Below are 23566 nucleotides of genomic sequence, written 5' to 3' on the forward strand. Positions count from 1 at the left end.
ATATAGACTTTTCAGAGACTACAGTATATTCTTTTTTGGTTAGTCCAATATAGGAAACTCCAATGGATGATACAGAAAAAAAATAATCCTGCTATTCAATGCACGGCAGTCTTAAGACATTTCCCTGCTGTTGCTCTCAAAACTAAGAGCTCACAGTGAATTAAGACATCCAGGAAAAAATATGTGAAATGACACCATGCCCAGAGAACGTTTTTCTGTGTACAAAGAACATTTGTCACAAGCAATATAAACCAGCACGAGTAGTCCAGTGCCTCACATTCACCATTTTCAAACGCTTTAACTCTTCATCTTTAAGTGCTGTATAAAAGAAGAATCAGTCACTTCAGTCCATCCAATGGAAATTCATGCTTCAAACGTGAGACTATTGAGTTGAGCTCCCAAAGTAATCCAGGAGAAGTATATAACATTCAGTGCATGACAGAGGGAAATAAATTGCAGATAAAGAAGCAAACATTAACTCCAAGTACCCAAACGCAATGCTCGCAGAGAGACTGTTCATATTTCACCTATTGTTTTATGACAAGAACCTTTAGCTGGAAGTGCAAAGGGCATAAATAGAAGCCCAGGTGCAAGAATAAACCAAACTGCAGTGATTTAGACAAGCCACATGGCAAACTGGAAAGGTATTCTTTGATGTAGCACGGATGAGATACTCAGTTTCTACAAAACAGAATTATTCAAACTTTCACAGAATCTATTTTCATACCTTGAAGTTCTCCACTTCTGCTGTACAGCTCCCTTCTCTGCTCACGTAAATAGGCACTCATGCTAATAGCATGGGAGGAGGATTCAAACCTGTAATTAAAAAATATATAAATCCAGTCAGCCTTCTTGTAAGCACCCATCAGCTCTAAACAAAACGCATTTCCCTGCATATCTGAGCAAAACGATGAAGGCAGACAAAACCACTCTTTCCCTATAAAATTTGATCACCGTTGCACCAAATTCTGGCACTTCCAATCAGTGCAGCTCTGCTGGAAAAAGACACAGAGCTGCCTGCATGGCATGGAGATGGCTCCTCTGAGCCACCAGCTGGGAACACTCAATCATTCACATAGGAATGGCCCCAAAAAATTGGTAAAATCCAAACCAAAGTGATAAGTTAGTATCATATAAGTTGTCAACAGGCATATATGTAAAGCCACAAATTATTAACTAATACTTCCATTGCAACTAAGAATTAATTATTACTTATTGTATGGCTCCAATACTCTACAAGGATTAATCTGAGAAGAGACACTTTTCAACCAATGGAGCCCCATTAACACAGTGTTTGTCACTAAGAGTAGAAATGACACTGCAGCATTTCAGGACAGCTCTGGGCTTGCCATGATTTGAGCTGGATGCTCCTGGGGTCTAATGTCCCATGGCCAAGGAGCATGAGGTCAGCAGCAGCCCTTTGTATCCAGGTTGGGCAGTTCTGCCACAGTCAGTGGGAACAAAGCATTTTCAAACTATCAAAGTGAACTGAAGTATTCATGGTGAAGATCACAAGATGTTGAGGTGCTTCTGCCAAGGATGAATGAATCAGCCTCAGCATCAAGCAGAGGGACACTCACAAGGTATCATGCCGCATGGACGGTGTGATGCTTACATTATTTTTTGTGAGCATTTATAAGCCCTCTTTCCTGGATCCATTCTTCTCCCATGCTCCTCTTTCCACTCACCATCTCTACTCTCATAATCCTTTCCTATCCTCATGCTGGTCCTCCAGTGGCACATTGCTCTTTAGAACATAGAATCATAGAATGGCTTGGGTTGGAAGGGATCCTCCCAAGGATTATCAAGTTTCAATCCTCTGCCACAGGCAGGGCCACCAACCTCCAGAGTTACACATAATTATAGTCAAGCATGAGACTAACATGTTGAGTATTCAACAGCTGCTTCTACAATCCATTCCTTCATTCCTTTCCCAATAATGCCCGATCTCAGTCTTGCCAATCCAATCTGCAAGGGAGATGGCAACCCAAATATGAGGCTAGCAGTCTATAAGAAAGAAGGAGATAGACTCTTCAGCACAGTCTGTTGTGATAGGACAAGGGGAAATGGTTTCCAACTATAAGAGGGGAGATTTAAAGTTTTTTGGTTTGCCTTTTTCCTTTTTTTTTATTTTTTATTTTATTATAATAAGGGTGGTGAGGCAACAGAACGCAATGCCCAGAAAGCAGGTGGATGCCCCATCCATGGAGACACTCAATCAGCATGGTGCAGGCTCTGAGCAACTTGACCAAGCTGTAGGTGCCCCTGCTGACTGTAAGGGAGTTGGATGAGATGTCCCTTCTACAATTCTATGATTCTAAAAATGCAAATGGCACCTTTTTGGAAAAGAAGAAAGCCAGGCTTATGATGACTCAACCTACCAGGTCTGTCAAAGAAACCTGCACCTGAAGTTCTACTTTCTCAATCAATATTAAACAACTAAACCCATCAAGACCCCCCTCCTCCCCCCCCCTGAGAATTGTACCTATTTTTGAGATAAGGAATGATTCAAAGTCTCTTCCAAATGCTGATTTCCACATTGTGAGACCCAATTCAAGAGTCCTCACTCTCTCCACTACTGCTACATCACACAATACATGTGAGCACACAACTAGCAAAAGTACTCAGTATTTAGAAAATTAGCTTCTAACAAGCTATCACAGGGCACAGCACAAACACCTGCATCAAGCTGCAGGGAAAACACAAGGTGGAGCTCTGCCCTAAGAGACTTCTGAAGGGAGGAATTAAACACAGATATTCTGATGACAAGTGGATGGCTCGTCTGATTTGGACAGAGCTAATGGAAAGGCACAAAAAGAATCTTGCAGCCGATGTGAAAAGCACTGAAGATGAGAGAGAAGACAAGAATAACACTCCATCAAACATGTACATCCCTCAGTGGACTGAGAAATTCCATTTCAACTGAGATTTCCATAGATATGGTGACAGCTGACAGAAGACAGATAACCAAATAAGAGATCCCAATAAGTGCTGCTGTCACCACAGTGCCAGCAATGACTTGGTGACAGGACCACGAGTGGTAAGAGACATGCTGTTCCTATGAGGTTAGTCACCTTCACTTTAAACAATTACACCTACCTTCACTCTCTGCTGACAAACTAATATACACGCTTAAATTGCTGTAGGTGAAACAGAGCATCCTTATTCCTCAAGCCTAAATGCCCCAAGTACACCCAAGAACAGATATAAAATGAAAATGTGAACAGCCCTATTTAGTTCCAGTAGAGATCTGTAAGACAGAGTAAATTCAAAGAGCATGATTTTCACCCAAATAACAATGGGAATGTTAAAAAACAGGTGGGGAGGAATAACCATGGGTTGACAGGGTGGCAGGAGATACTCTGACATCCTACAGGCAAACGTTTAACCTTCTAATAATAAGAGATTACATAGACAGCTAAACCTATGAGAGGGAAGAGCGAAAGACTGGTTTATAACTGAAGCCTAGAGGTACCATGAGAACACAGCTGCTATACAGCCATGCACAAAGGGCAAAGAATCACAGAATCATAGAATCACCAAGGTTGGAAAAGACCTAAAAGATCATCCAGTCCAACCGTTCACCTATTACCAAGAGCTCCCACTAAACCATGTCCCTCAACACAACATCCAGCCTTTCCTTCAACACCCCCAGGCTCGGTGACTCCACCACCTCCCTGGGCATCCATTCCAGTGCCTGACCACCCTTTCTGAAAAGAAATACTTCCTCATGTCCAGCCTGAATCTCCTCTGGTGTAGTTTGAAGCCATTCCCTCTGCTCCTATCACTGATGACACGAGAGAAGAGGCCGACCCCCAGCTCACCACAACCTCCCTTCAGGAAGTTATAGAGAGCAATGAGGTCTCCCCTGAGCCTCCTCTTCTCCAGGCTGAACATTCCCAGCTCCTTCAGCCTCTCCTCATATGGCCTGTGTTCCAGACCCCTCACCAGCTTTGTTGCCCTCCTTTGAACACGTTCCAGGGCCTCAATATCTTTCTTGCAGTGAGGGGCCCTCACTGCAAGAGTTCCAGCAAGTTCTGGATAACCAAAATAGATATAAGATATAGTTGGGAAAAAAAAAAACAAAAACCAACAACGAACAATCTGTACATAGGTCACAGAATGAAAAGTTCCCAATTACTACTATTTCCCATCACTCAGCCTTTCCCATTACTGAAGTTCCTCCTTAGGAACTTCATGATGGAGCGTTAACTCTCCATCATGGTAATGATCTACTCCAACTTGGGATTTTGTATATTAAAGACACCCAGTTGCCCATCTCCAGAAAACTAAATGGGGAAACCACAAGCTCTTGCTTCCGATTCCTCCTCCTTCATGCAAACATCTCAGTACACATATTTTTTTTTAATTTATACTGGACTCTACGTGGGAGAGCAAAGCCTCATAAGGCTCACTACTGAACTAATGAGCAGTGAAAGACAGCTCACAGTCCTGCAGCAGCTTGTAGTTCAGACTCTACCCATCAGACAAGCTGTTTCTGCTGCAGTTGAGCATGGGGGAAAGATTGCTGCCCCAAGCTACTGGTACTCCCTAGCACCATTCCCTTTGCTGCCTTTCCCTCAGATCTGCCATTAAACTTATATGCTCCCTTAGCAACTGCTTTAGAACAGTTTCATTGCAGAAAAAAAAAAAAAAAAGTCATTAAAAAGATTATTCTGGCAGTTCTGAGTTCAGGAAGCCACACACATGGTTATGCTAGCAGAGCTGCAGCATCAGATCAAAACTGTGATCTTTCAGCACAGAGCCCCTGCTGTCAAAACAGCACATTTTGGTAATTCCTCAAAACCCTCAAGAGACCAAAACTGGATGTCAGTAAATGAGATGAAAATTCAGCAAAGCTCACCTGAATCTCAGTGTATTAACAAGGTGGTTTCTCCTCTGCTAACAGAGCTGCTCACCAACAATCCTCATCCATGCACATCAAACCCAGTTCCCTGAATCCCTCCCTTGTCCACCTACCCTTTCATCCTCTTATTGTCTCCCCTCGATCACTTCTTTCTTTTCACTCTGAACTCTGAATTAAAGAAGCTAGTGATAGGATTAACCACTTAGTCCATCTAGTAATTATATAGTTATCTTAATTCTCTTTGTCCAGTTCCTTTGATCGCTGCCTTTAACACAGGTCTTGAACACACTGTGCACAAAGACAGGCAGAATACATTGCTGCATGCTTTGCAGCAGCTTGGGTAAAGGGATCCCAACACTGGGATGTGTTTGAAAGAGCTGAGCTCTAAAAATCAACAATGAATCCACAGCAGTGACCTTACTGAGGCTTCAGCACTGAGTATCAACTTTCCATCACCAAACTTGCACCCTACTTACACTGTGAAACTGCAATTATCAGCCAGCTCATGCAATACTCAAGGCAACGGAGGAAGATTATACAGCTTCAACATCATCCCAGCACTTACTTGAACAAAGGGTTTTTAGGCCTTTGGGGCTTCTTCTTCGCAAAGAATGCTGCAAATTCTCTCCCAGAGCTGGCATAGCTGAGCTGAGCGGATGGCTCCGAGGCAGTGCGGGTGTTCTTCATATCCAGGTATTCTGTCAGGAGCATCTGCAAACAGAAGGGAGAGGACCACAACAATTGAGATAAAGCAACATTATAATGTAATGGGAACAGGCAAGATCTTTAAGTACTCTACAGGACTGGAAAAACCATGAAAAATCCCAAAAATTCTAGTTAACAGAAAGCCAGCTCCATTTTCAGAAATGAGATCCTAGTGACCTGAACTGCTTTTTTTTTTTTTTTTTTTTTTTTTTTTTTTTTTTTTTAATAAAAGCCCACCCTGCATTACTGAACCAACTGAATCTGCTACAAAACCCTGACCAACCTGAGATGACAGCCTCTTTTCTCATGTGAAAAGTGATAGGACACGAGGAAACTGTGCACCAAGGGAGTTTATTGGGTATTAGGAAGAATTTCTTCACAGAGAGCGGTCAAGCACGATTCTACTCAGGGGAAGTTCTTCACAGAGAGAGTGGTGAAGTGCTGGAACAGCTGCCCAGAGAGGCTGTGGATGCTCCATCCATCCCAGGAGGTGTTCAAGGCCAGGCTGGATGGGGCCATGGGCAGCCTGGGCTGGTATTAAATGGGGAGGTTGGTGGTTCTGCCTGCGGCAGGGGGGTTGGAGCTTCATGATCCTTGAGATCCCTTCCAACTCACGCCATTCTGTGATTCTATGAAGCATTGCAGTGGGTTGCCCAAGAAAGTGGGGGAAACCCAATTGCTGGAGTTAGTTAAGAGATGTGTGGATGTGGCACTAAGGGACACAGTTTGCAGTGTGATAGAGTTGGTCAGGTTGATGGTTGCATTTGATGTTCTCAAAGGTCCCTCCAAAGTAGAGGATTCTGTGAATTTCCCACCCCTCCCCATAGTGATTCCCAGCAGCAGCAGGGAGATGGTGGGTGGGCTGTTGGCTGGCCTTTTTAGACTGATTACATGCCACAGCTCTTACAAACATACAGGTCAGCAATACTGATATGTTCTGTTATAAAAACTTTTATATTTGTAGAAAATTCATAGCCATACATACACACATTTGTACATCTTAATATAAAACATGCATGTGTGGGTTTGTGTGGATGTATGGGTCACGTATGCTGCATGTTGGAAAAAAATCTGGAAATGCTGCAAAAATTGCCCTTTATTAGCTCCCAAATGAACCACACGTGTCTTTTTTTAGTCACTATAAATATAAATACCCACAGCCATTAGTTCTGCTAACTTAGTTTAAAATTGATTTTCCTCTAGCCCAATAAATCCAGTATGAGGGTGTGGGGTCTGATTGTGAACAGGATCCTTTTGTGAAGCCTCTGCAGCCTTAAATCATGGTCTGATGTTTGGTGCTGTTTAGGCAACTCCATGGTGCAGAAGCAGAAATAGATTCCAAGTCATTCACTTTTAATTTCTGGGCCTGAAGACAGATAGAAACGCCTTATAATTTACTTTTGACACTGTGTGAACAAATTCACTCCTGGTGTTGAGAAAACTCTTACCTACGTGGAGGCCATTAGTAAAGTGTTCCATTTTAATAACTAGCAAGTTAGAACCCTTCAAAGAGATTTGTTTGTAATGAAAGGAATGCATCAGTGCAGTGCTACGTCTATACAAACTGCCTGGTAATAAACATCTAGGCAAATGGTATCATTCCCTAATTAGAAATTATTCAGGATTGCTTAAAAAAACAAAAGAATACCAATGCAAAGAAAGTTCAACTCCTGAAACATCTCAATTAAAACTTTACTTGAGCACAAGCTTTTAAAATGTACGCTCATTGTTAGGAGGAAAAATAATCACCGTGCTAATTTTTAACAGTAATTTACCAAATCCGTTTGTACTCGCATATTTGCATTTCATCTCCTCTACTTGAATTAACAACCTTAAAATCACCACAAAAATGTAATTAAACCCTCAAACTTAATCAAGTTTAAAAAAAAAAAAAAAAAAAAAGAAAAACATTTAGCAATATGTTCTCATGTTATAGACGAAATTTATTTAGCACTGTGGTCTGGTGGGAGGCGTCCCTGCCTATAGAAGGGGGTTGGAACTAGATCTGAAAGGTCCCTTCCAACTCAAACCATTCTATGATTCTACCATAATGGGTTCCGTGACTTTGATGTTGTTTTATAACCAGGACTGGGAGGTGCAAAATGTGCTGTACAAGACTTAAAAGTTACAAGTCAGGAAGAGTTGCAGCTAGGAACATAAAGAATTGCCCATCAGTTAAAAGGGAAACGGAGAAACAAAAGATCAGTTGTGGTAAGATGCTCAGAACAGTTCTGGTAACATCACACTTTAGGAAAAAGAGAAAATTATGGCAATGTTAGGCAGGCAGAGCAAGGCACCATCAGTCTCTAAAAAGCTAAAAGCTGCAAGAGCAGCAAAAATCAGTGGTTTTGGTAACTATTCTCAAAGTTCATCTTTAAGTTATAAAATCCAACTGCAGCAAAACCGTGCTAGACACATCAAAGCTCTTTCTGCTCCAGTGCCCCGTGCTCAACAGTTACATAAATTCTTCAGAACGAAGTAATTAAGTGTAAGCTTGGCTGAGCGGTTACAATGCACAGCCAAGCAGGAGAGAAGTTAAGACAGGAGACACCTACAGCATACAGTGCATTTGGTTTTAATCTTCGTGCTGGAGTTATAAGCCCTTATAATTTAAGCAATCTTAATACTTGTATGTGGGACGGTCTTAAAATCTTGCCTCACAAATAGCCTGAAGATTCACTTTCTCATTTCTCTATACAATACGTGCCCTTGGCCCAACGTCATCAGCCTCACTTTACTCCTTCCTTCCACGTGGGCAGTCCAAGTTATCCAAAGCTAGTGCTTAGAGATGAATTTAAGTATCATGTTCCAGTGGAAGTTGTGGCACAGCCACGTACTTATTAAAAGGCACAGCAAGCTATTTAAAAATGCACTTTAAAAAAAGAGAAGAAAAAAAAGAGACATCTTCCTGTCTATCCAAGTGAACCAGAGCCTTCCTTAACAGTGAAATAAGGGATTTCAGCATTTTGTCCCATAACACCCAGTTAGGAGTTGCTAAGCCATCAATCAAAAACCTTGTTAGGCATTAATCACATGGACATACAGCAAGATGCATGAGTGGCCGTAAAGCTTGCAACATCCCATTCATCTGTAACAAGGACTTTTGACTTTCTGTTCAGTGGTCGAATTCTGTCATCCTTGTACTGTATTTATATTGATGTCAAACAAATAAAGCAAGAGAACAAAGCATTCTTCATCCAGCTGCTCTTTGGAAAAGAAAATTAATATAGATGTTGTACTAAAAAGGCAATATGTATGGATTTGGAGGCGTAATTAAATTCTCCAATTTTGAAAGGTCAAATCAGTACATGTGGCCTGTCTATCACATTGACCTGGTAGCAGCCTGCAGTACACTCTGAACTACAGTGGAGGAAGAGTTTGCTTCTGTGTCTGATCACTGACTGCACGTGCTGTACCTCTCCAGATCCACGACCTCAGTTTTCGGTTGAGCCTTGTGGGAAGCTGAACAAGACTATGAACAAAACACAGGCAATAAAACATGGATGGACACAGAGTGACAGAAGAAACGGCCACAAGTTCGCCAGGGGAGATTAGATTAGATATAAGGAAAAACTTTTCCTCTCAGAAAGTAGACAGGCACTGGAATGGTCTGCCCAGGAAGGTGGTGATGTCACCATCTCTGGTGGTGTTCAAGAGGCATCTGGATGAGGTGCTACGAGATATGGTTTGGTAGCTTAGTGGGTAGTAATGGTGACGGGTAGACGGTTGGACCAGATGATCTTATAGGTCCTTTCCAACCTTGTGATTCTATGACTCTGTGATTTATTTGTGCTTCTTCTGAGGGTTTACATAAGAGGCCTCAATTCAGAGCAAGTTCTATTGCATTAACTAAAAGCTGTACATAGGTATGAACTATCATCACCATCTCTGAATTAAGGTGGATAATGAAGGATGAGCAGTTGAAAATCATGCTTCAAAACAGGATCCCTAAAACACCACTTTCTCTCACGGCTTATCTTTGGAGACAATTCCATCTCCAGCAGCTCTGGTTGGCACAGCAGCAATGGGACCTCCAGAAAACAGATATTTTAGGTAACCGAATCCCAAGACATTTACACCAACAACAACCCTTCTGTATTTTGATAAAATTTGGAAGAAAACATAACACTCAAAGCTCTGTTTCGCTATGTTCCTTGTTAGCAGTTACCATGAGATAGCAATTCAGTATAATAACACTGATGCATGAAGTTATTGAAGAGTAGCCACCAAATCATAGAATGTACCAAGTTGGAGGGGACCCTTAAGGATCACAGAGTCCAACTCCTGGCTCAGCTGCCCCACATACACATTGCCCTCCAGACCCTTCCCCATCTTTGCAGCCCTCTTTTGGATGCCATAACGTACTCAGACTTCAATCAGCATGATCTAACAGAAGAGCGGGACTGGAATTCTGATATACTGAAATAACCTTTAAACCTGCCTGAAAAGCTCTCTACACTATGAACACAGTTTATGCCTTCATGCATTTGGGGGATCTTGAAGATCTAATGAAAACTAACACCATACCCTGAATTTTACAAGGGTAAACTGAATGAACAGGTAATTACTGGCCTCTCCACCTCCTATTGATCAGGGACATAATTAAAGAAGAGATGACAGAAGACTCTATTAAAAAAGAATTAAGGAATAATAGCAGAATTCATGTCCAGCAAAAAGGACTTGCAGAAAACAGACCTTGGCTAACCAGCATTTCATAGGGATGACTAATTTGGTTTGAAATAAACCCAGACAGGTGAAGTTATTTTCACCAAGGACGCAACAGAAAAGCCAAAACAATGGAAGAAAACACAGCATCCACTACAACAGAAACCAGCAGCTTAGTGAAGCAACTTAATATCTTAGTAGAAATTGGAGGAAGCCACCAAAAGTGGATTTTGCAAAGTACCAGAAATCTTAATTCCTCTTTTCTTTTTTGTCTTCTGTATTCCAAGCAAAATAATTGTTCCAGAACCTCTTTTGTCTGGTTAGAAATCTTCTAACTTACAGACTAAGCTTGGAATGCTTTCATTTTTAAAACAGAAACAATTACAAGCTCTGCACCTACAGAAAAAGAATGAAAGTCTTGACCTACAGGACTACTGCGTAAAGCAGTGACTGTAGAAAACTTGGTAATGAAGATATACAGCAGCAGAGATGTTCCCATTGTGACAATGGAAACTAATTAGCAAATTGGAAGTGATGTACAGAGCACGGAGCTTTGTCAGAAGTAAAAGTTGACACTCTCTCCACAAGAGGTCACACATTTGGAAGGCCAAACAAAACCAAGGCACTCCTACAAAGGAAGAACAGGCAAAAATGGGGCAGGGGTGCACAAAAGAAGCCTGGAAGTTATTAAATGGCTGCAAGGCACAACTTGGAGGAACACACCGAGAAATCACAACCTCAGCCTTGTTAGCTTCGCAAAGGGAAGGCTGAGAGGTTACTAGATCAGCCTGCAACACGTAACAAGGAGCACAGAACTGATGAGAAAAATCTTCACTAATGAATTTCTTTAAAAAAAAAAAAATTGAAAGGTTGGAAAGTTGAAGCTGGACAGACTTCCACTAGCAGTTCGGCATACACTTCCAGAGCATAATTAACCACTTACATCAAAGGTTACATTGTATTCTCTGTCATTGATTTTTTAATTTTACTTTTTTTTAAGCACTCCCCCAGTCAAACTGGATGGCTTTCTAAAGGATGTGCCCTCTTTCAAGCAGGAATTAACTCAAGAAAGTACCACGGCTTGTTTTACGCAGAGGTCAGACAAGAGGATCACAGCAGCTCCAATTGGCCTTACAGCCTGGGAATCTCAATAAATGCACAGGAGCACTCAGTGCCAGCTCTCCAGCTCCTCCATGACAGAGTCATTGATGTTCAAAGTGCTGTTCTTACACAGCACCTTTAATTACCATCTCCATTGATAGAGGAAATTAAAGCAGCCACTGTTAATGTTTGTGTTTGTGAGCAGGTTTGCACTGGAGGAAGTTTCTGCCCACGCCTTTCTTGGGCACAAAACTGCAAACATCACTTCTGCTCCGAGGAAGCTGTAAAAAAAAATCAAAACAAAACAAATCCCACTCTCAGAATAGAGACTGTATCTCTTGTTTGCAACTGCCAGCACCACGCAGCAGAATGAGATCTATTTTCAGCTTCTTGCTCTGTCACAGTGAGCACCTGCAGAAACGCTGGCATTTCAGCTGCACTGACACACTGCACTCCTCCTGCACTGCATCAGCCTCCAAGAATGCTCTGGAGTTACATTTTAGTTGGAGCTAGCAGGAAGAACAGGAAGCTGAGATTGTAAAGTGGAAGACAGATTTCCTAACAGGAATCCAGTGAGAGAAGTCAGTTACAAACAGAACAGAAGAGAGCGTTCAAATTATAACACAACCCCCGGATCAATGGGAAAGCAAACAGACGCCTCGTGACAACAAAACACAGTGCCAAGCATTGGCAAAAACATCCCTGAAATGATGATATGGAGCTGTAGACAACTTCAGGGGTAGTAAAAGTAGAACCAGTAGGATGCAGTGCTGTGAAGTGCCCTCTGAAGTCCCCTTTCTCTAAAAGGGGATAAAAAGGAGGGGAATCGACTTTTTACAAGGATAGATAGTGACAGAACAAGGAGGAATGGTTTTAAGCTCAAGGAGGGAAGGTTCAGATTGGATGTCAGTGGGAAGTTCTTTAGAGAGAGAGTGGAGAGGTGCTGGAACAGCTGCCCAGAGAGGTTGTGGATGCCCCGTCCATCCCTGGAGGTGTTCAAGGCCAGGTTGGATGGGGCCCTGGGCATCCATGTGGTATTAAATATTTCTTATATTTAATATTAAATGTGGAGGTTGGTGGTTCTGCCTGCAGCAGGGGGGTTGGAGCTTCATGACCCTTGAGGTCCCTTCCAACCCAAGTCATTCTATGATTCTAAGCCATTTTGTGATTTTATTCTATGATTCTGTGACTCTGCTTCTTTGTAAACATAAAAAATGGAATCATTACTGAAGCTGTGGAGACCAGATGTAACTATTAGCAAAGTGCCAGAAAAGGGCAAGAAAAGCTGTGGTGTTCAGTGTGAGCAGTCTATAGCTAATTACATAGTAATTTGCAGAAAGAAAATTTTTAATAATTAAAATGCTGCAGTAACTGTTGAATTTAACCAAGAAAATCCACCAAACAATTGGTTGACTGAATTCTATGAGCATTGAGCTTTTTGCTTAAGTTGTACCATGCTGAGAACAGGAGCAACATATGGCAAACACTACAAAGAGCAAAGCAGGAAGGTAAGTCAGAAAGAATAAAATGACTTTTCAGGTGCCATGAATACCATCTAATGCTGCACAACCTGATTTATCTAATCCTCTTGTTGCCCATGAAATTAATTTAACTGAAACATAATAATAAGAATTAATTCTCTCAAGGCATTGCCCAATTCCACTACTGAACAAGAAGCAAAAATTCTTACTGCTTTCCATTTTTGGGAAAAAAAGTAAAAAATAACCCCAGAACTATTTAGATAATACTATCACTGCCAGTGCTACTAGAGTCATTATCAATGCTAATTGTCAATTAGCACAGCTATTGCTGTAGACCTGCGAACGTGCATCTACCTCCAGGGAGCAAGCGAACAAACCTTATAACTACTCTAAACGCAGAACTTCTTAAAAGCTGTTTTAATTGGCAACGGATTGTACACCTTCCTGGATTGCTGTGGGTTGTTTAAAGCCAGAACCTTTGCATTTCATACACTTCTGACAATGTGTGAGGACTTCACATCCAACCCAGGAGCAGCACAGGCTCTGGCTGCACTTGGTGCGTAGGTAAGTTGAAGTCACTTGAGATATAATATATACTGATGTATGTTTCAGAGCAACCACCATCATCAGGCTGTAGATCACTTGAATGAACCAGTGCTGACCAGCACTCATTTTATCTTCCCACTCCACATAAAGCTGCCATAACAGCTTGTGCAGCTAGCAGGCAAGTGATGGGTTCAGAATCAAACACACAGCATAATTCAAACTGCAGTGTTTTCTACTAATTAACCCTTTGATGCATCAACAGCACTATGACATATCATTATCCAATCAGATTTGAAGTGAAACCCTGTTGCTACTACAAGCACCAAGAAAAACGTCACCAAGTTGCACAGGGTTTGCAGATCTCTCCTCCATCCCTACTCACCTACTGCACCAGTAGTAGGAGATTCATCCATCCTAGCCTACACTTGTGGCTCTGAAAATAAGCAGCTAGAAGAAAAAGCTGATGAGAAACACGTTACAGAAAGTAAATTATTTTCCACAAGGTGCAGCAGGCACATGGAAGCAGGAGCTCTGTTTCAGCATCATGTCCTCAAAGGTGGTTTTGCAATTACTTCCCAACTTCATTTGCTTTAATATCCATAACCACCAATCTGCTGCCAGCTCACAAAAAGGTACATAGTGAAGGTCATCCTCAGTTTCCTGATGCATGAAGTTTTAAGATGTTTGCTTTGAAATGCAGTCATTTGGCCCACACAAAAGGAACAACAGCTGGACTGCCATTTTCTAGAGCTCTCCCAGTAGTTCTGCTCATTTATTTATTTAAATAAAACAAATAAATTTGCTGTTGGTATTTGTTCCAGCAACCAACAGTCAACTTGAATAGCTGAGTCATAAAACAAACGGACAGCACTTAGTTTTCTCCAGGCACATCAGCTGTTTTGCCAACACAGACGGAGCTCACAAAAACAACCCAAGGAACGAGGCTGCTTCCTCACTTCGGTGTCAAGACCTCCACACCAAAGCAAAAAACACACAAAGAAAGAAAACACCAGAATGAAGGTGGGTGGCACAAGGAGTCAGATTATTCATTTCCTCAAAGGAAAAGCAATGCTGACGTACGTTTCCATAGTAAAGCAGATGTGTCATCTGCCAAGACTATGACTGGAATCAGTGAGACCTACACATTTACACAGCTTGGGTAGAGACTGAAAAATGCTTGGGAGGCAGAGGAATCCAACTGTAAATTCTGAGAAGTAAACCCCATTGGCCTCTAGGCAGTAATTTGGAATTCCTAGGATTGTTTAATGACTACACAAAAGTACATAGGCAGGTATATGTGTATAAAGGTACATTATATATATATAGATAGACAGACAGATGCACACGTGTATCTTTAGTGCTTGGTCCTTCTGATATGACTGATGAGAAGTTGTAAAATTCATATGGTTCAGTGCTATGTAGAGCATGGGTAAGTAACCAACTGTACTCTAAGATGGTCCAAAAAGCAATAAAGTTAATCCAAAAGGCATAATTACCACCTGCCTCATAGACTGTACAAAATGAAGTATTTCCCTGCATGTTTAAAACCCTGTCTTTCAGTTTGACTGGATTCTATTTTGTTCATGTAGCATATAAAAAGGTCAAGGAGGAGTGTAAGAGTTGAACAGGTAATTGAGTGCAGATTACTGCTGTGCAATTATAATTTAGTGAAACTTCACTGCTTCTGCACATTTTGTAGAGGAGGAAGTTACAGATGGAAACTTCTGTTTATAACTGAAGCAAGGCTAAGCATCTCTAAATCACAAAAATTCAGGAAGAGGGCTGATGTGGCACTAAGGGACATGGCTAGAGGTCATGGTGGGGATGGGTTGATGGTTGGACTGCATGATCTTAGTGGCCTTTTCCACCCTTAATGATTCTATGAAAGAGGACATATTCACTCATGTTTAGTGCCTGCTGCACATTCACATCTCAGAGCATCCTCCTTCCCATGGAAGAGATGTGCAACTGTAATGCATGTGAGAAACAGGGCAACATTTAACCCACCTCACACCAGCTTCTGCTACTCAAACTGGCACATACTACCCAGCAGCAGCAAAGAGAGGAAAAGGCAACATGCTGTTTAAATACCATCCGTGTTAACTCACGTAATACAGCACACTTCGTGTATTTCATGCTTTCAACTAATTGCTTAAGACATCCTGCTACAGTGCAGATAGTAACAGTAGTGTGCCCTCAGTCTTCATTAAATGCCAGCTCTTAATAACAGACTCCAAAAGGGCTTTAATTGCATTTACTTGGAGCTCCTGAACTTTAAAAGTTGTTAATCAGACTTCTATGTAAATGGAATGACGATTAAAGGTTAAGTACAGGTTTCTGAAATTTCAGCAGTTGAAGACGTATTGCCCTTAACAGGGAAGAGAAACTACCAGGCTTGACAGGAACTAAACATCTTAATTAAATACTCAGAAGTACAGTACTTATTTCTGCGTGAAGTTCTATTTTCAAATGTCAAACTTAATCAGGCACTCGACAAAAACGTGCAATATCCCCACAGCACAGAACAAAAATGCCTTGGGATCCCTTCCTGACAAAACACCTGCACATCTCCCAGCCCTCAGCTCCTTAGCAAATTCCAGCCCTCCAAGCCACTTATCCCAAACAACAAGACAGAAAGTTTTACGGCCCTAAAGCTGCAGGAGTCCAGTTCAGAAATAGGAGACAACATTTCTCAACCCGTCAGATTTTCTTCCCTTTGCTTGGTTTATCCCTGTAACAACAGTGTCATGCTGACAAATAAACATAAGGGCTCTCTATAAATTCGACTTTGCATAGATTTATTTCCCTCCAGGGTACAGTCCATCAATTATTACCGGCAAAGAGTATAAAAACTTCTTTGGTGGGAGTAAATTTAGTATGTCTGCTCTGTGAGTGCTGTTTGCTCTGGATTTTGTGCTGAATACTCACACTGACCTGAGATGTATTTTAATTAACTATGATTCCAGCCCCCGATTTCCAGTCATTTGCAAAAACATCAGCTCTGTTAGCAGTACGTGTCCTGCAGTTATGTACAGGGTTGTACAGAAGAGACAAATCAACCTAAATGGGATCCACGAACAGAGACTTTATGGCAAAGTATTACCAAGTAAGAACTTCGTACAGCTTGGGATTCAAATTGTAATCCTGGTGAAGAGTAACTGCACCCAAGCTTATCCCAGGGCCTGAGCAAAGGACTTCAAGACCTCTGCCTTAGGTCTTAAACACAGACTGACCCATGTGTTTCACATATGCAATGATTTGACTACATTGCAAACTACCACATATTTTCAAAATTAAGTACAAGCCTGCATCTTTATATATATATATTTATATATATATATATATTTAATTACAAACTCCACCTAATCCTAGGAGAATATATTTATATCAAGGCTGGATGTGGTTCTGGGCAGCCTGGTCTGGTGACTGGTGATCCTGCACACAGCAGGGGGATTGAAATCGGATGATCTTTGAGGTCCTTTTCAACCCAGACCACTTTATGATTCTATAACTTTACCAGTAAGGTACACAGCAGCTGCAGTAACTACTGCTCTGCAACGACAGTGCTGTACGAGATAGAAAAATAAGTCCAGGAAAACTTGCACAATGAAGGTTACTATTATACATGCAACCAAAAGCGTGAAAGAAATTTAGCAGTGCAAGCTGCAGAGGCAGATTCAGCCTTCAGACAATGCAACACAGTGAGAAAGAAGTAACATAAGCACCAATGAAATTCAATAGAAGCGAGTGAAAGATCTGCACTGATCAATGGAGATAATTAAAAACTTCGTGAGAGCGACTTGAAAAAAGGAGGAAGAGTAAGGAAACTTCCACCCATAGCACGGTGCTGTAGTAGGGGGCATTACCCACAATGATTCACCAACGAGCATCACGTGAACTGAAAGAGGCTTAAAAATACCTGCTGCAGTTAAACCCAGTATTGTTAATTTATTATACATGAAAGGCTTTTAAACAGATCTACAGGAACAGCTACAACGTTGCACTTAGAAAAGCCTACCGAGGAACTTACCAAGCGTAATTTCCTGTGTTCGTCAAAATTAACTGGAAGACTTTTAGACCTCACTCCTTTCTCAAAGTGCCTTAATAATAAGGTCATTCCAAGGCAGCCCTGTATAGCCAGCACTACACTTCATAAAAAACTTTTCTCAGACTCTTTAAATACACGATGGCATTTTCTAATTGCCCAAATCCTTGAAGATCCAACCACATCTGAATCTACAACCGTGACCCAGAAGCAAAGCACCTAACAGAGAGAAACGGCCCATGAAATTAGACACAAGGGGTTTTTATACAAAGGAACAGCAAAATGCTACAGCAGCAAATGTATGCTTCTGTACGAACAAGCCTAGAGACTCCAAGACATTGACAAAAGGGCACTGTCCCCTTTGACACCAACCCCAGCAGCCACCATTTCAAGGCCAGCTTATGAGGCCGGCTTATAAGGCCACTGATATCTTTGAAATGACATCAGAACTGTAAGACCTGCTTTGTGAAACTTACAATAAGTAGAGTCTGATTTTCCTCCCATCCCCAAATGGATGGAGGTGTGCACCACTGCGGTGCTCTCTGCAGTCTGGGTATGGAGACTGAGTATCACACTTCAGTAAGAAATTACCACTGACCTTATTCCAGAAATATATGCTTCCCTAATGCTTCAGGATCTTTGATGTTATCAGAAATATCCTGATGCCAGAGGGGGGAGCTCAGAGCATAGGCAAGATTCTTGCTTTCAGGCTTTGGGGGTAAAACAATAACAATCTGAAGCAGCTCAAAGCTCTCCTGTATGAGCCATTCCTTCTTTTTGAAGTACTCATCAGGACCGCTACACTCCTTTGCCTTTTATGTTGTTCTACAAAAGGCACTGCACCAGGCCACCAAAACGCCGGCGTTAAGCAGATTATACCATTTCTGATCGTGTACCATTACAGTAGACACTTGAATGTCTTTCTGCATCAGGGAGCCTTTTCCTCCCCCTTTCATCAGCTTATCAAATGAAGCTTAAACAGTAACGCTTGCATCTAATGATACTAGGGACCTTGTAATGGGATTAGGAAAAACACCATCATTAGTTTTGAGGAGGAATGTGACCTTGAAGAGGTTTCTTACTTCACATTTAAGCTAACACAGCAGGAACAGTGAAACAGATTCCTGAAGAGATAAAGAATGGATACGGAGAAGCAAGGGACCCACTCTTCCCAAGTAGATCCTGTATTGCTCCCACACTAATACCATGTACAGAAAGAAACTGATAACCACATCACATCCTGGATCATAGAAAGGAAAGACAGACCCTTTCCAAGGCCAGTTTGAGAGGCTATTTGCTTATCAAAAGTGCTTTTTACGCATCAAACTACAGACAAGCAAAGGCCAGCGCTCATGTCACGGCTTCTTCCCTGGTACTCTCAGCTCATGATTCTCCTTCCATATGCAACACCAAAATCCTTGTGGGACTCAGCACACAGCACCAACGTTTCCTGAGCTCTCTTCTTCCACAACCCCACCAGTAAGCATCTTTCAGCTGCTCCTAAGGGATCTGTTGACAAGTGCACATGGGGACAACTCCCTGCAATCCATCCACAGTCTCTGGTGGCAAAGTGGAGACCCCCAAGTTCATTTCCAAAGTGTTTCTCCACAGTGAGAATGCTCTGCACCCCACTGAAACATACCCGATTTGGAAAGTGTTCATGGGAGAGAAATTATTTTAGATGAAATTTCTCCAGTAAGACCTGCAACCGTTGCTTTTGTTTACTCAGAAAAGTGTAAGTGCTTCTGGAATAACTGTGTGGTTTCCAATATCCAAACCAATCATGCATGTCACTGTTTCCTTCAATAAAAACATTCCTTTAGATTGCCAAAAGGAAGTGTAAATGCAATAGCAACAGAAATCCATTTTACAGCTAAAAAGCCTAAGAGAAAAAAAAAAAAAAAAAACCACCACCAATAAAAACAACACTTTCTATTTTTACCATTTATACATATAAGCTCTAAAGCAAACAACAGTACTGCTCAGAAGGGACCTCCTCCTACACACACCACGGCATCTCTATCCAGCTCTTTACTACCTTACTGCAAAATACTTCCCTTGCTCTTTGAGATGCAGGGTGTGAATCCAACTCTATTTTCCTCAGCAGGGAGCCCCTACAAGACTGGTCCCTCCCAGAGGAATTCCAGATGCAGGAACATCATCAGGCTATGGTCATACAGTGAATTTTTAATACTTGTCATTTGCGCTGCAAGTGCACGATTCAGGCAGAGATTTATTCCAAACACTGAAAGAAAAACAGTGCAGTGTGTCAGGTCAGTGAGTACGCTGCTCCAGAGGGCTGGATCTTTGCAAACAGGTTCCAGCTTTGGCTGTGCTGTCTCCATATAAACAGGAGGAGGTACGACTGTTTACAAGGGTGGATAGCGACAGGATAAGGGGAAATGGTTTTAAACTGAGACAGGGGAGGTTTAGGTTAGATATTAGGAGGAAGCTTTTCCACACAAAGAGTGATGACAGACTGGAAAATGTTGCCCTAGGAGGTTGTGGATGCCCCATCCCTGCAGGCATTCGAGGCCAGGCTGGATGTGGCTCTGGGCAGCCTGGTCTGGTGACCCTGCACACAGCAGGGGATTGAAACTAGATGATCACTGTGGTCCTTTTCAACCCATTCTATGATTCAAATACAAATTTCAGTGATGAATGGCTCATTTTCAGAGCAAATGATTCATTTTAGTCTGAACAACATCAAATACAGGGACCAGGACAACTGAAGTCCAATCACAAGCTCTGCCATCCAGGTCAGGACATGAAGGCAGAGTGCATCTGGACAACACCTTAAATTTTACAGAAGTCAACACTCACCCATCCCAGGTTTATGCAGAAGTTGCAGTGTGTGAAACTGGCAGGCTCGTGCCACTGGGTGGAGCCAAGATAAAGCAGATGGTTGTAACATAAATTTCAGATCTCAACCAATATTGCTACCATTGAAGTGCCAGCTTTCTCAAAAGAAAAGCTGCCACTACCGTGGCAAACTCTGTCCTCTGAGGTATAACCAGACCCATCCCCTCAGCACACTCCTGCTCCTCGATTCTGGCAACTAAGAATGAATTTATTGCATCAGCACACTGCACAGACAGACCATCACTTTGTGCTACTGAAATAATTACAACTGCCTTTTTGCATCCCCCGTAATGCCATATTTTTTTTTTTTAATGTCTTTCTTTTAAAGACAGAGTACCACCAAATTCATCTCAGCTGCTGAAGGCACTATTTACCATTTCCAGCTTCTGTGCAATCACTTTAAAATGCATCATGTTGCAATCTGCAAAGCTCACCCTTCACAGCACACGACTGCAGTTGGACACGCAAACCTGACTCAGTAATGTTATCACAGATAAGGATGTCCGTGGGTCTGGTTACGCTATGGTACATTTAACATATATACATGTAAACATGTAAAAATTAAAGCACTGAATGGCTTCTAACCACGAACAAGGGCTGGAAGAAATGAGTATACAAAACCTGCATTAACTTGTCTCAATTTCAGATAATTACTTTTGAGGATTTTTAAGACATTGTGACTCACAAGGGAGTCTGCAAATTTACCATCTTTTGCAATCTAATAATGTTGGCAGCTCTGAGAATTACCTATTTATTGATGTGTGACACCAATCTATCATCAATGGATAAAAAAGCTGTTACTTAAGGCTTCTTTGTCCCCTTTATAGAATACACAATTTCTGGCCAACAGAATTTTTCAAGTGTAAAACATATCAAGCTGATACAAATGAGAGGAGATGGAAGAGGTTATGCTACTGAACTGGACAACACTGTAGGGAGATTTATCACTTTTATTTACCACTGATGCAACAGGGAGTCCCAGAAGAGATCACACACATGGAGCAAAGCTACAGGACCAGGGATCAGAGGGATACAGAGCATATTTTCAGTGCATGTAGCATCTGCAGCACTACCTCAGTTTTTTCTCTTTCACAACCAATAGCCTTTGTCTTCAGCAACATTCAGCAGAGAAAATCCACTGTCTGTTCAGCATCAAGTATCCGAGGGTCTGATCCGTGCTGTAGTCTTTGATATGACACAGACACAATTAACAAAAATTGCACTGAGAACAGATGCAACTCTGACACAGCCCCAAGGAAGGGCAAAAAAAATCCAGGACCACTGCTAGCCCTAAAGCCCTTTCAAGTAGATGAGAGCAGTCCACAGTCATACAAAGAAAAGGCAACAGGCACAATTTTACAATACACTGTGCACTTCAATAACCCACAGACATACAAATCACTGTCAAGCGAGAGCCAGCAGCTCCCAAGTGCTTCCTCATTCCCTTCCATTAGTCTGTTGCTTTCCCCTGATCCTATCACTCATAAATGGAGCTCTAATATATACCTTTATTTTCAAAAAGTTTGAACGCATCACAGTCCAAGTGTAAATAATTTATAAATCAAGAGGCAAGGAGGATTCTGGTGTGTGGCTGGAGCAAAGATAAAGCTTTTAAGGAGAGGAAGATGGAGACGTATGCACATCCATATAAACAAACACACACAGTTTGCCACTGCCAATAAAGATTTCACAAGGAAACCACCACTCCCCCTCCCTCCTCCTTCAGATTCCCTTGATTTTAATATAGGTTCTTCAGCCAAAAGCTCATTACTAATCCAATTTTAATGTCACTTGAATTCTTATAAATAAGGGGACCACACAGAGAGCTGATGATTTTAATTCTGGCACTTAAATCAGAAGTGTGAAGTTAAATGCAGTACATATCATCCCTCTTTTGTTAGTTCTACATTTAATTGCAATGTCTTCTTCCAAATCCCAACTTGCAAGGCAGAATTCAGAGCTAAATCAAACAAGTGACGTTTCAAAGCCTTGCCAACCAATGAGCTGGTGGATTGGTTCTCCAGCATTTCATCCATCATTAAGGATGGCAGGACTATAATCCCAGTGATTTTCCTGGAATCACAGAAAATTGGATAAGACCTCAGGAGATCACCCAGTCCATCTTCATGCCCTAAAGAACCCATTCAGTTGTCATGCCTGACAGATGCTTGGAAGACTTTAAGGATGCTACACAACATATAACACCCCTAAATCATTCACTGCTTACACACACTGGCCATTAGGTTAGACATAAAGCCAAGAAATGTTTGTCTCCCTGGCCAGTCTTCAAGCTCAGTACTTCCTCTATCACACCCTGGAAAACACACAAGCTCCCTCTTCTTTTCAACTCTTGATATATTTGAAAGCAAAAGACTCCCTCTGCCCCTTAAGCTTTCTCATCTCTAAGCAGATCATTCCTTTCTTAATTCAAGTCAATTTTCCCTAGACATCTGATCATTCCAGCTGATCTCCTTTGAATTCCCTCTGATCGTTTGGCTTCCTCCCTCACAGACAAAAGCCTAAGAGGATACAGGACTGCAGCTGAAATCTTTTCAACAGTGACTAGAACAGGATTACTTCCCTACATCCTGCAGGCCATGTTCCTCTGGTACTCAGCAGGGGTAAGTTTTTAGTTGTTTCTTTCAGTTATTTGCTTGGTGTTTATGACATGCTCACAGCCCGTTTATGATCCTCTGTACCATACAAGTCCTTGTCTGAATGTGAGAGGTACCCAGCTACTCCCCTCATACCCAGACAGAAACAACACCACACACATTTCTCTTTTAAAATTCAGTACATTAAGACCCTCTAAATACTAATCATGTCCTTCAAAGTGTTTCCAAAGCCCTCCTTCCAGTATGGTATTTGCAAGCTAAACGATTCTCTACTGCATTATTCAAGCCATTAACAGAAACATTGGATAGCACCAAGCCCCACACAAAGCACTCAAAAGAGCCATTAGATAAATCCCTTAATAGTGAACCCTTCATAACTTCTCCTTTTCCAGCCAGTTGTTTACCCCACCTCATTACAGCTTTATCTACATCACAGTTCCCCAGCTCAGTTATCAGAAAAAGTGCACGACCTGCTTAGAGGCTGCTCACAGTCACCAGGACATGGGCCACCCCCTGCTCCTCCCTGCTCCACAATTCCTGCCACCATCTCTTGGAAGGAAACTAAACCAAGTGTATGCTCGACAGTACCTAAGAAAAAAAAGGGGTTACAATAAATAAGAAATGCATTTGGATGTTGAAAAAAGCAGGTGAGTGAATTTTGGAGGCACTGCTCATTTTC

General features: G+C 41.8%; 1 protein-coding gene across 4 annotated transcripts in view; it reads right to left on the bottom strand.

The window, feature by feature from the left end:
- The window catches only part of EXOC4 (exocyst complex component 4), a 398652-nt gene that overhangs the window by 285545 nt on the left and 89541 nt on the right, over window positions 1-23566 (bottom strand). For 2 of the 4 annotated variants that reach the window (XM_048967537.1, XM_048966696.1), the window contains exons 8-10: window positions 17396-17494; window positions 5433-5578; window positions 728-816 (exon numbers count right to left, since the gene is read on the bottom strand). In XM_048967537.1, coding sequence (XP_048823494.1) covers window positions 728-816; window positions 5433-5578; window positions 17396-17494 — 334 coding nt within the window. The remainder of the gene's footprint in view (window positions 1-727; window positions 817-5432; window positions 5579-17395; window positions 17495-23566) is intronic. The other 2 variants (XM_048925488.1, XM_048968403.1) reach the window with 1 other exon arrangement.

This window comes from Lagopus muta, chromosome 1 (genome assembly GCF_023343835.1).
Source record: "Lagopus muta isolate bLagMut1 chromosome 1, bLagMut1 primary, whole genome shotgun sequence".
NCBI classification, from domain to species: domain Eukaryota; kingdom Metazoa; phylum Chordata; class Aves; order Galliformes; family Phasianidae; genus Lagopus; species Lagopus muta.